The sequence below is a fragment of the Oncorhynchus masou genome, chromosome 17 (assembly GCF_036934945.1).
Source record: "Oncorhynchus masou masou isolate Uvic2021 chromosome 17, UVic_Omas_1.1, whole genome shotgun sequence".
Taxonomy (NCBI): Eukaryota; Metazoa; Chordata; class Actinopteri; order Salmoniformes; family Salmonidae; genus Oncorhynchus; species Oncorhynchus masou.
In genome coordinates this window covers 37332051-37345015 of record NC_088228.1, presented here as the reverse complement: position 1 = coordinate 37345015, position 12965 = coordinate 37332051, and the positions used below count along the sequence as shown (strand labels likewise).

The following is a 12965-nucleotide window of genomic DNA, read 5'->3' as shown; positions in this document are numbered from 1 at the left end:
CACCTTATGCCCCACCCTCTTCAACACACATATATATATATATATAATATATATATATACAAATTGGCAAGGGCAGTAGAACAGTCTGCAGCACCCTCACCCTTCTAGAATCTGAAGTCAAATGTCTACTGTTTGCTGATGATCTGGTGCTTCAGTCCCCAACCAAGGAGGGCCTACAGCAGCACCTAGATCTTCTGCACAGATTCTGTCAGACCTGGGCCCTGACAGTAAATCTCAGTAACACAAAAAGAATGGTGTTCCAAAAAAGGTCCAGTTCCCAGGACCACAAATACAAATTCCATCTAGACACCATTGCCCTAAAGTATACAAAACCTATATATACCTCAGCCTAAACATCAGCGCCACAGGTAACTTCCACAAAGCTGTGAGCGATTTGAGCAACAAGGCAAGAAGGGCCTTCTATGCCATCAAAAGGAACATAAAATTTGACATACCAATTAGGATCTGGCAAAAAATACTTGAATCAGTTGTAGAACCCATTGCCCTTTATAGTTTTGAGGTCTGGGGTCTGCTCACCAACCAATAATTAAAAAATGGGACAAACACCAAGTTGAGACTCTGCATGCAGAATTCTGCAAAAATATCCTCTGTGTACAATGTAAAACACTAAATAATGCATGCAGAGCAGAAGTCGGCCGACATCCACTAATTATCAAAAATCCAGAAAAGAGACGTTAAATTCTACAACCACCTAAAAGGAAGCAATTCCCAAACCTTCCATAACAAAGCCATCACCTACAGAGAAATGAACCTGGAGAAGAGCCCCATAAGCAAGCTGGTACTGGGGCTCTGTTCACAAACACAAACAGACCCCACAGAGCCCCAGGACAGCAACACAACTAGACCCAACCAAATCATGAGAAAACAAAAAGATAATTACAACAAAACAGAGCAAACTGGAATTCTATGTGGCCCTAAACAGAGTGTACACAGTGGCAGAATAACTGACCACTGTGACTGACCCATAATTAAGGAAATCTTTGACTTTGACTCTGCACTTTCTAACGTCCTGCCAAATGTATGACCACATTAGAGACACATATATCCCTGAGATTACACAGGCCCACAAAGAATTTGAAAACAAATCACATTTTGATAAACTCTCGTATCTATTGGGTGAAATACCACAGTGTGCAATCACAGCAACAAGATTTGTGACCTGTTGTCACAAGAAAAGAGCAATCAGTGAAGAACAAACACCATTGTAAATAAAACCTATATTTATGTTTATTTTAACTATTTGCACATTATTACAACACTGTATATATTTGAAATGTCTTTATTCTGTTGTAAATGTAATGTTTACTCTTAATTTTTTGAGAGAGAGGGAGAGAGAGAGAGAGAGAGAGAGAGAGAGAGAGAGAGAGAGAGAGAGAAAAATCGCACTGCACACTGCCCTAACCCATCTGGACAAGAGGAATACCAATGTAACAATGATGTTCATCGACTACAGCTCAGCATTTAACACCATATTACCCTCCAAACTCGTCATTAAGCTGGAGTCCCTGGGTCTCAACCCCACCCTGTGCAACTGGGTCCTGGACTTTCTGACGTAACGCCCCCCAGGTGGTGAGGGTAGGATTCAACACTGGGCCCCGACAAGGGTGCGTTCTCAGCCCTCTCCTGTACTCCCTGTTCACCCATGACTGTGTGCACGCCTCCAACACAATCATCAAGTTTGCAAATGACACTACAGTGGTAGGCTTGATTACCAACAACAACGAGACGGCCTACAGGGAGGAGGTGAGAGCCCTTGGAGTGTGGTGTCAGGAAAATAACCTCACACTCAACGTCAACAAAACAAAGGAGATGGCCGTGGACTTCAGGAAACAGCAGAGGAGCACCCCCCCCCCTTATCCACATCAACGGGACAGTAGTGGAGAAGGTGGAAAGTTCTTTGAGTTCCTCGGCGTACACATCACGGACAAACTGAAGTGGTCCACCCACACAGACAGCGTGGTGAAGAAGGCGCAGCAGCGACTCTTCAACCTCAGGAGGCTGAAGAAATTTGGCTTGTCACCAAAAACACTCGCAAACTTACAGATGCACAATCGAGAGCATCCTGGCGGGCTGTACGGCAACTGCTCCACACACAACCGTAAGGCTCTCCAGAGAGTAGTGAGGTCTGCACAACGCATCACCGGGGGCAAACTACCTGCCCTCCAGGACACCTACACCACCCGATGTCCCAGGAAGGCCATAAAGATCATCAAGGACAACAACCACCTGAGCCACTGTCTGTTCACCCCACTATCATCCAGAAGGTGAGGTCAGTACAGGTGCATCAAAGCTGGGACCGAGAGACTGAAAAACAGCTTCTATCTCAAGGCCATCAGACTGTTAAACAGCCATCACTAACATTGAGTGGCTGCTGCCAACATACTGACTCAAATCTCTAGTCACTTTAATTAACATTTGGATGAAATAAATGTATCACTAGTCACTTTAAACAATGCCACTTTATATAATGTTTACATACTCTCCATTACTCATCTCATATGTATATACTGTACCATCTACTGCATCTTGCCTATGCCGTTCAGCCATCGCTCATCCATATATTTATATGTACATATTCTTATTCATTCCTTTACACTTGTGTGTAAAAGGTAGTTGTTGTGAAATTATTAGATTACTTGTTTTATGTTACTGCATGGTCGGAACTAGAAGCACAAGCATTTTGCTACACTCGCATTAACATCTGCTAACCATGTGTATGTGACCAATAACATTTGATTTGATTTGGCCTATGCACAAAGACAAACACTTTATGATGTACTATATACAGTGGGGTTAGAAATGATTGACACCCTGAAAAAGAAGAGCAAAATATACTGTATGAAGTCAATTACTCAAATGGTGATTATATGCTCCAAAAATTGGGGAAATCATTTCTTCTGTACTAATACAATTGCTAAGTGAAATTTTTTTTTTTTTAAGAAGTAATACTTTCTTTTTTATTTATTTTAAATATAAGGGTAAAAATTATTGGCACACCTGTTTTCAATGCCTTTTAATACATCACCTTGCAAGGACAATGGCCCTGAGCCTTTTTCTAAAATGCTTTATGAGTTTGGAGAACACATTGGGAGGAATATTAAACCATTCCTCCATACAGAATCTTTCCAGATCCTTTGTCTGCGCTTCTGGACTACACATTTCAACTAAAACCGCAGGTTTTCAATGGGATTCAAGTCCAGAGACTGAGAGCAGGTGGACATTTATTGTCATGAGTCTGTCCTAGAGGAAGAACTGAGCGATTTCCCCTTAGATAGACCAGGTGTAAAGTCAAAATTAGCTATATTGTAAAAATGTATGAAAAACATTTTTGCTTTTTGGTCTTAATTGAAAAGGATAATCCACCCCAAACCACTCATTCCTATGATTGACACTGTTAAATAGTGCTAAATAACACTAATATGTGAAAACAATATTTTTTGTGAACAAATGTTTAATTTTGTTGTTATAGCAAGGTAGCAACATGAAAATCGTTGTAGAAATCTGTTGCAGCTCAAGTCGACAACTAAAACCACAATGCAATGCTCTCTCACTGGGCTGGCTGGCTAACTAGCTAGGTAGCTAGCTAACTAGCTAGCTGACGAATGTAACTACATACAATAATACCAAAGTCAATATCAACATGTGAAGTAGATGGGTAGCTGTAAAATCACCTAAACAAACTGTACTATCAATTTACGCGTCGATCTCACAAGATCAACTTGCAGTTCATCTCTTCCCAGAGCTCTTGCAGCATGAACTGACATGCTGTTCACACAGTCAAAGGATCAGAGAATGAATCTAGTACTGAAAGCATAAGCTACAGCTAGCTAGCACTGAAGTGAATAAAATGTGGAGAGTAGCTGACTCAAAGAGAGAGAAAGACAATAGTCGAACAGTTTTGAACAAACACATTTCTTTAAAAATGAAGGAGAAGCAAGAGCGAGAGAGAGAGATGCTTTTTTTGTAAATCCTTAGCTAGCATATTCAGCTAGCTAGTTTAGCCTACTCGAACACCTGGCTCAAGCAGAGGGATGCTATGTTAGCTAGCTGACTATGACTATCCAACACAACACTGGAACTCTTCTAAGTCAAGGTAAGCTTTTGGTTCTATAAATGTACTGCCACCAGTGCCTGCCGGTGTAACTGCTAAACTGTTTACTGACTGTATACTGTACTGCATGATTGTTATGATATGGTTTGGCTTGGGAAGTTTTTTTTTGCTTGGTCACATACAGCTTATGTGTTGTGCATTGAAGTACACAAGGGAAGGGAAAGGTGAGAGGAGGAGCGCCTGTAGATGCGAGAAGGAATACAATGTGGCTGCTATGAAAGTGTACTGTGTTTATGTGTGATTCTGTTGAAAAACATTTATTAAAACGGAAGCAATTGGAACAGTGATAAACATACTGGAATTTGTCGAATAGAAACTCTCGTTTGTAACAGTTGGACTAATAGTTACACCCTAGAACAGCTAGATGCAGCCAAGAGTGTGCAAGGCGGTATTGAATGTGTCACCTCACATTTTTCTCTCGACCTGTGTGCACCTACGTTGTAAATCATCGTTTATAGGCTAGGTTGTAGCAGCCTCACTATGGGTATAGGGAAAACGGGTATCATGTAGTAGCCTAAACCTATCAATGTACATAGTCCTCCTTCATTTTAAATGGCACCGACCGCCACTGATATAGGCTTATTTGGCGGTCTGGAGTGCAGGTAATTATTTTAAAAGCGTTACAAAATGTGATAGTGTGTTATCCACAGTGACGAGAACTATGTAGCTATGACGCGTTCCTACACAATTTCCTGATTTCACAGACAGACCACTTAATTATGGGGGAAATTATTTTTTCTGGGTGTTGGATTATCCCTTTTAAGGTTAAGGTTAGGCATTAGGGTTAGCAGTGTGGTTAAAGTTAGGGTTAAGGTCAGGTTATGTTTAAAATCATATGTTATGACTTTGTGGCAGTGCCAGCTAGCAACCACTCTGCAGAGCTGCCTCCAGATTCATGACAAAAAACGTTAACCTTAACTTTTTTGGTTACTACATGATTCCATATGTGTTATTTCATAGTTATTCTACAAAGCAGAAAATAGTGAAAATAAAGAAAAACCCTTGAATGAGTAGGTGTGTCCCATCTTTTGACTGGGAGTGTATTTTCATGTCACACCTTTGCTTCATTCCAGTTAGTTAGATGTGCAACTACTGACTAACTATAGCTAGGGCCAGGGTTGGGGATTACTAAAAAAATCAGTAACTGTAATCCGTTAAATTACCAACATTTATTTTATTTTATGAGATAACAGATACTTTTGAAAAACTAGATGATTACTTAGAAGATCACTTTTATATTCAGAAAAGATGATTGCGGGGAAAAAAAATCTTTGACACTTCTCTGTTTTCTCAATAACATTACAAATCAGCATTGAAAAAAGGGAGTCTGACCACATGTCAGAGACCACTATGATGACACACCAAATGGGTTTGATGGAATAGGCAGGAATAGGCTTTTGTAGGCTATAGTCCAAGCTATGTCTTCCAATGGTGCGACTGCTGTCGGCATCCTAAGATTATCCAACTTGAATGAACGCTTGGAGGTAAGGATGACAGCAGTGGTGTAGACTATGGCCATACGGATTTCACTTATCATTGATATCTACATAGCGCATTGATGTGAGTCACACTGCTGCTCTCTCATTTAACTATTTGCGCCTTACGGATTGTGGTTGATGTGGATGGCTATTCACAAATCTAAATGTGTATTTGAACCTGAAAATGGTTGAATTCAACAAGTTTAAGCTGCCTATCAATCATTGTTTTTGAATCCAGTGGACAGCCAGTGAAAAATGCACTCTTGCAACAGCTGCAAAGTGCGGATCCCAGCCTATAGAGTAAAAGTGTGGCTTTTATTGCTCAATCTAATTCATGCTGATAAAAAAAATATCCTTATGCCTAATGGACACATGCTCAAACTTGCACACTTTTGATAGACTTAAATGTAGTTGCTACATCCATTTTTGAATAATAAATAATATCCATTGATTCTTGAAGAATATAACTTATACATGCCTCTTGAGTTTGGTTCAACTGTCACTCAGTGAGAATCCAAAATATAAGCTTGTTTTTCTCATTTGTTTTTAAACTTTGTTAACATAAACAACAATGCATGGTTATAGCAATAATGTTGAAATCATGGATGGTCAGTCCTTGCTCTGTGTGTTAATCTGAGAGTGGTTACATTTCTCTAGCTCCATCCAGCATATATATATATATATATATATATATAGATATATATATTTATTTATTTAAATAGGTTTAGCATGTCTAAAATTGATAGAGAAGTTGACTAAAGCACAAACAGCCCTGGCTACGAGGCATATGTTTCATGTGACATTTTGTTATGACATGTAGATGATTTGTTGTTGCTAGGAGTTATGGTCTCATTGTGCCTATATCTAGAGTCTTATTCCTGCAACTACACATGTGAAGCTACAAGAAAATCATATTTAAATGTATATCAAATAATTTTGAAATGTTGACCCTGATGTCACACATTGGTCCCTTTCTCTATATAAGGACTCTTATGCATTCTCATTTCAACGCCAAACCCACCACTGCTGTGCATGGCCAAAGAGCTCTATTTTCATGTCATCCTACAAATGTAAACACCTGGAGTTTGCTATACGGAAACGGCACTTGGGTTGAAATCAGTGCTATGGTCAGATTACATGAAAATAGAGCTCTTTGGCCACGCACACCAGTGGTGGGTTTAACGTCGAAATCAGGATGCATGAGAAGAAAATAACCCCATACATAACTATAAAATATGGTGGTGGATATTTGATGTTACCAGTAGCTGTGAGTGGGTAAAATCACTGAGGAAGCCAAGCCAGGAAAAATATATATATTACAACCTATGTGTTGTGATAATTGCATAGTTTGCTCAATTGTTTTAAAACTAGGCAAGTCAGTAAAGAACACATTCTTATTTCCAATAACGGCCAAACCCAGGAGTACACTCGACCAATTGTGCGCCACCCTACAGGACTCCCAATCACAGCGGGATATGATGCAGTCTGGATTTGTACCAGCTACTGCAGTGACACCTCTTGTTCTGAGATGCAGTGTGTTAGACCACTACGCCACTCTATAACCTGATAGTTCATATGCCTTGCCACCGTGATATCTAAGCCTAAGGCCGGAGACAATAAGATACCACAGCAGAATAAATTCAACCACACCTTTTTCATCACAAAACCGGAGAGCAACATCTGTCCAGTGGAGTCTACAGAGCATATTGCATTTAACAAACAGTTACATGACCTACAGCATGGTCAATCAAGTTCATGTTTGCTCGCTAGTCTAAGGGAGGGTTTAGCTGGCTGGGTTGTCCTTGTCTCATCGTGTTCTAGCCACTCCTGTGGTGGGCCGGGCGCAATGCACGCTGACAAGGCTTCCTGGTTAAGTGAGTATTGTGTCAAGAAGCAGTGCAGCTTGGCTGGGCCATGTTTCAGAGGACACACAGCTCTTGACCTTTGCCTCTCATGAGTCCAACAAGACCTTAACTACCAATTGAATATTGCAAAAATAAATATTTGTTATTTATTTATTTCACCTTTATTCAACCAGTTGAGAACAATTTCTCATTTACAACTGCGACCTGGCAAAGATAAAGCAAAGCAGTGCGAAACAACAACACAGAGTTACACATAAACAAACGTACAGTCAATAACACAATAGAAAAATCTATGTACAGTGTGTGCAAATGTAGAAGAGTAGGGAGGTAAGGCAATAAATAGGCCATAGACGAAAAATAATTACAATTTAACATTAACACTGGAGTGATAGATGTGCAGATGATGATGTGCAAGTAGAGATACTGGGGTGCAAAATAGCAAGAGGACAAGTAACAATATGGGGAAGAGGTAGTTGGGTGGGCTATTTACAGATGGGCTGTGTACAGGTACAGTGATCGGTTAGCTGCTCTGACAGCTGATGCTTACAGTTAGAGAGGGAGATACAAGACTCCAGCTTCAGTGATTTTTGAAATTCGTTCCAGTCATTAAAAGCAGAGAACTTGAAAGGAAAGGCGGCCAAAGTAAGTGTTGGTTTTGGGGATGACCAGTGAAATATACCTGCTGGAGCGCATGCTACGGGTGGGTGTTGCTATGGTGACCAGTGAGCTGAACTTTGCCTCTGCCAGGAAACTTGGCCGCAAGTGGGTCTTCCAGCAAGACCATAACCCCAAGCACACATCAAAATCCACAAAGAAATGGTTGACCACAAAATCAACATTTTGCAATTGCCATTTCTTGAATCCCATGAAAACCTGTGGTTTGAATCGAAGAGGCCAGTCGATAAGCGCAGACGAAGAAAATCAAAATGAATACTTGATCATCAAAATCTCTTTCTCTGAGCAGTTGTATTAGAATAAAATAATATATCTCCCATATGCTTTGAGCATACAACATAGCTCAGTATTTCAATGATGTATTTGAAACGGTCAATTTTGGCTCATCTTTATCAAGGGTGTCAATTTATCTTCAGACCCCGCTGTATGTGTGAAGACGTTCTGTGTGTTTACCCTCAGTTACCGAAGCTGAACTGAACTGCATAACAGTGACACACTTGTGGTTCACATTTGGTTTTGGCACTGTCACCCTCTGGCACAACAGGCTCTGAATTACAGTGGTGTGGAAACTGTGGTTTCCTCACTTTCCTGCACAGCAGACTACACGTTACCTTTAAAGGCCGCTCGTTGTCATTCCACTCTCTTACCTTTATTTCAACTCTTTTAAGGTCAATTCAAGACAGTTTTTCACTGGTATGGTTTGCAGAGCTTTTTCTTGCTGTTTCTCACATGCAATTACACACACATTCACTCTTTATAAATAGTAAGCATTGGTATTTGCCAAGGGGAGTGTGACGGGATTTGGAGTTTCCACCCCTCTGGTTATGTGAAGACTGTGATTCCCGCCTTTGCAATAGAATGTGTGTGCCAGTCAAGTGCAGCTGTTAGCAGTATGGTGTATTTTACTGAAAGCAGGTTTCAATGATTGTGTGTGTATTGTGGACCTTTTCTGTGTGAAGGGTGAGGGCTTAAGTCCAAGAGAGGTGCAGTAGGAATTCGATGTGGGTTGGTACGGTTTCCATCAGAGATAAGAGAACAATCAATCTTTACGGCGGTCTTTGGGAGTAACACGATGGTCCTGAACACTGCATAGTTTGTTGAGATGGGTTTCAGGCACCACTACACTGTTACTACAATGATATTCCACCAATATTACACTGCTTCAATCCCCCTGAAGCTTTACCTGAAAGGGCCCCCCTATTCCCTATAGTGCACTGCACCATATAAGGGCGCCATTTGGCACACGCTTGTGATGACCATAAATGATAACCTGACAAACCGTTTACTAATGTGTCTGACAGGACCCCTCCCCATGGTGTCAAAGAACACGCACATCATCATTCAATTGGTGGAAGAGCTGGAGGACGACCGCTGGGAGGCCAAGATAGCGGAGCGGAACGGCAACAGGATCAAGCTGTCCGTCAACTCACACGCCAAAGCTGTGATTGGCAAGTACAAGCTCACTGTGACGGTGGAGTCTCCGAAGGGGGGGTCTGCAACCACACACGACCCCAGGAAAGACATCGTCATGCTGTTCAACCCCTGGTGTGAAGGTAAAGACGGTTGGGAAATGTGGGAGGAAGGAATGAGAGCGAAGGGGGAGAAAAAAAAAATATTGGGAGGCAAGGTCGGCACGTTAAGGACCATACCATTGCCACTGAAGTGCCAACCCCACCCCCCGTGCTCACCTAAAGTTGACACAGTGGGTCAAACAAAGGTATCCCATTGTATCACAGTTCAGCTTCAATGCTGTATATAAGTCTAATGTTGCAATGACGTTATTCCATTGCTATAGGAGCAGACCTATGACCCCATCTAAACACCAGGACCAAGTGACAGATCACAGAGTAGACGTAGAGTTCAAAAGAGCTAGGGGTTTATACACTGAGTGTACAAAAGATTAGGGACACCTTCCTAAATATGGAGTTGCACCCCCTTTTGCCCGGAGAACAGCCTCAATAAGTCGGGGCATGGAGTACAAGGTGTCGAAAGAGTTCCATCGGATTGCTGGCCCATGTTAACTCTAATGCTTACCACGGTTATGTCAAGATGGCTGGATGTCCTTTGGGTGGTGGACCATTCATGTTACTCGCGGGAAACTGGGAAAAACCCAGATGCGTTGCAGTTCTTGACACAAGCAGGTGCGCCTGGCACCTACTGACATAGCAAAGGCATGTGTTTTTTTGCCCATTCACCCTCTGAATGCCACACACACAATCCATGTCTCAATTGTCTCAAGGCTTAAAAATCCTTCTTTAACCTGTCTCCTCCCCTTCATCTACACAGATTGAAGTGGATTAAACAGGTGACATCAATAAGGGATCATAGCTTTCACCTGGATTCACCTTCCATGTCATGGAAAGACCAGGTGTTCCTAATGTTTTGTACCCTCAGTGTCTAACAGAGGTTGGCTCTAGGACTGTGCTCTATTTAGCCTCTTGGTCTCACAGAGAAGCGCTAGTTTGCACATAGGCGGGAAACTCAGCTCACTGCCCAATAATGTGTTGCTATCCATCATAAAGTCACAGCTTGACCCAGTGTGACCCAGAATGTTTGTTTCATTCTCTGGTTGCACGTACATTTGCTTGGGACTCTGGTCTTTGCCAATTGACATGTTGGCCTGCTTGGCCTGCTTTCCCTTATGTTGCTATATTGTCTTTTCAATCAATCCTGTTTTTTGAGGCTTCTGGAGTTTAACAAGAGAACTTCTGCGCAATTCCTTTACAAACTGCCTTGCACCGTAGGAGTATATGACAGTAATACAGCTGCTGGCAATCTGAGTGCTCTCTCTCTCTCTATCTCTCTCTATCGCTCTCTCTCTCTCTCTCTCTCTCTCTCTCTCTCTCTATCTCTCTCTCTCTCGCTCTCTCGCTCTCTCTCTAGGTGCTGTAGATGTTTATTAAGTAGTAAAGCCAGCCAAATCCCCGCTGCTAGATCCTGTCAACAGCTCAAATCTATACTGTACCTCCTCCCATAAAACCTCTACACAATCTCTACCCTTCCTCCCTCCCTCCTTGAGATTCTACCACTCCCTCTTTATAGCATCCTCTCCCACCATTAGTTTGTGTAGCCTTTTTGTACCTCTTCCTTCCTCTTCCTTCCCACATCCCATCTTGACCACTGCTCCCAAACATATCGTTTAACCTCTCTGCCCCTTCTGCTAGTTATCACTCCCCCCCCCACCCTAGCTTTTTCCTCTGCCTCCCCTTCTTCTTGGCCCTCCTCCCAATAGCTTTCTCCTGTTTCACAGTGTCTCACACAGATAATCATGTCCATGTGGTCAGTAAAGACAACAAACGGATGGAAGAGAGAGAAACAGATATTCCCATAGGGTCCTTACTCCACCCTGTGGTGTATTATCCATTTAGGATGATTTCACACAATCCATCCCTTTTCCTCTAAATGAGTAAGGCCCCTCAGTGAGCGCCAGCCACTGTGCTAGCAACATTTAAACCTATTCTGGCCTCTAGTAATAGTAAACCCTCTCCCTGCTTTGTGAAGTCCAGACATTTTGCTAGTAGTGATCAACCCTCTCCTGGCTACACTCACTCTCCCTGCTTTGTATGGTCCAGTTATTCATCAAATAATAGTGAACCCTATCCTTGCCTCTCTCTCTGATTCTCCCCGGTGTTTATCAAAATAATTATTTGTGGCAGATAGGACTTCACACCAGATTACATTTCAGAAAAACAGAAACCATTTTTTGCACAACTGAAAAATGCATACCTAATCTTTGTCCCTCTTCCCACTCCCCCTAAGATGACACCGTGTACATGGATGATGAGGAGGAGAAGAAGGAGTATGTGCTGAATGACACAGGAAGACTCTACTACGGCACAGAGAAACAGATTGGAGATCGCACATGGAACTACGGACAAGTACGAGACGGGGAGGGAATTCAACAGCGATGATGTCTTTCAGCCAATTCCAGTCATCCAGAAAACCACCGTCGTTGAAGTCATTTATGAACCACAGAACGAACACAAGTCATGTATTCATTGGTTGAACCCTATCATGTCTTCCATCTCTCCCTGTCTCTCTATTTCCCACTCTCTGTGCTGTCCAGTTCCTTGAGGGGATGCTGGAGGCCTGTCTCTATGTGCTGGAGAAGAGTGAGATCCCTCCGCCTGGTAGAGGGGACCCTGTCAACGTGGTCAGAGTCATATCTGCCATGGTGAGTTACCTGTCAACTTGTTTGACCTCCAGTAGTGAACACACGTATTTATCATACATACACATACTTTCCCGTTTATTTATTCCTGGCGTACGATCATTGATCTGAATTATGTTGAGGTGTGTTGATGTTCATTTCATGACCATTACTATAACGTTATGGTAATTTTAAAAAATGAAAAGATGTGTTCTCAGTGACCTACCGGGTTAAGTAAAAACAACCACGTGCTGCTATATTTTATCTTATTGAAAACAAAACGGTCTCCCCCATTTTTTTTGTTGCGTTCCAGATCAACTCCCAAGATGACAATGGGGTCCTGGCTGGGAATTGGTCAGGGAACTATGTGGGAGGAGTTTCCCCTACAGCCTGGAATGGCAGTGTGGAGATCCTGAAGAAATACCACAAGGAGGGAGGCCTGCCTGTCAAATACGGACAGTGCTGGGTCTTCTCTGGGGTCACCACCACAGGTGTGTCAAATCAAATCACATTTAATTTCGTCACATGCGCCGGTAAGGTGCAGACCTTACCGTGAAATGCTTACTGTCAAGCCCTTAACCAACAATTCAGTTTTAAGAAAATAAGAGTTAAGAAAATATAATATTATTATTATAATATAATAAACTAAAGTAAAAAAAGGTAAC

General features: G+C 42.0%; 1 protein-coding gene across 2 annotated transcripts in view; it reads left to right on the top strand.

Moving 5' to 3' along the window:
- The window catches only part of LOC135558975 (protein-glutamine gamma-glutamyltransferase K-like), a 39393-nt gene that overhangs the window by 14107 nt on the left and 12321 nt on the right, over positions 1-12965 (top strand). For both annotated transcript variants that reach the window (XM_064993246.1, XM_064993245.1), the window contains exons 4-7: positions 9452-9703; positions 11910-12028; positions 12217-12324; positions 12614-12791. In XM_064993246.1, the coding sequence (XP_064849318.1) occupies positions 9452-9703; positions 11910-12028; positions 12217-12324; positions 12614-12791 (657 nt within the window). The remainder of the gene's footprint in view (positions 1-9451; positions 9704-11909; positions 12029-12216; positions 12325-12613; positions 12792-12965) is intronic.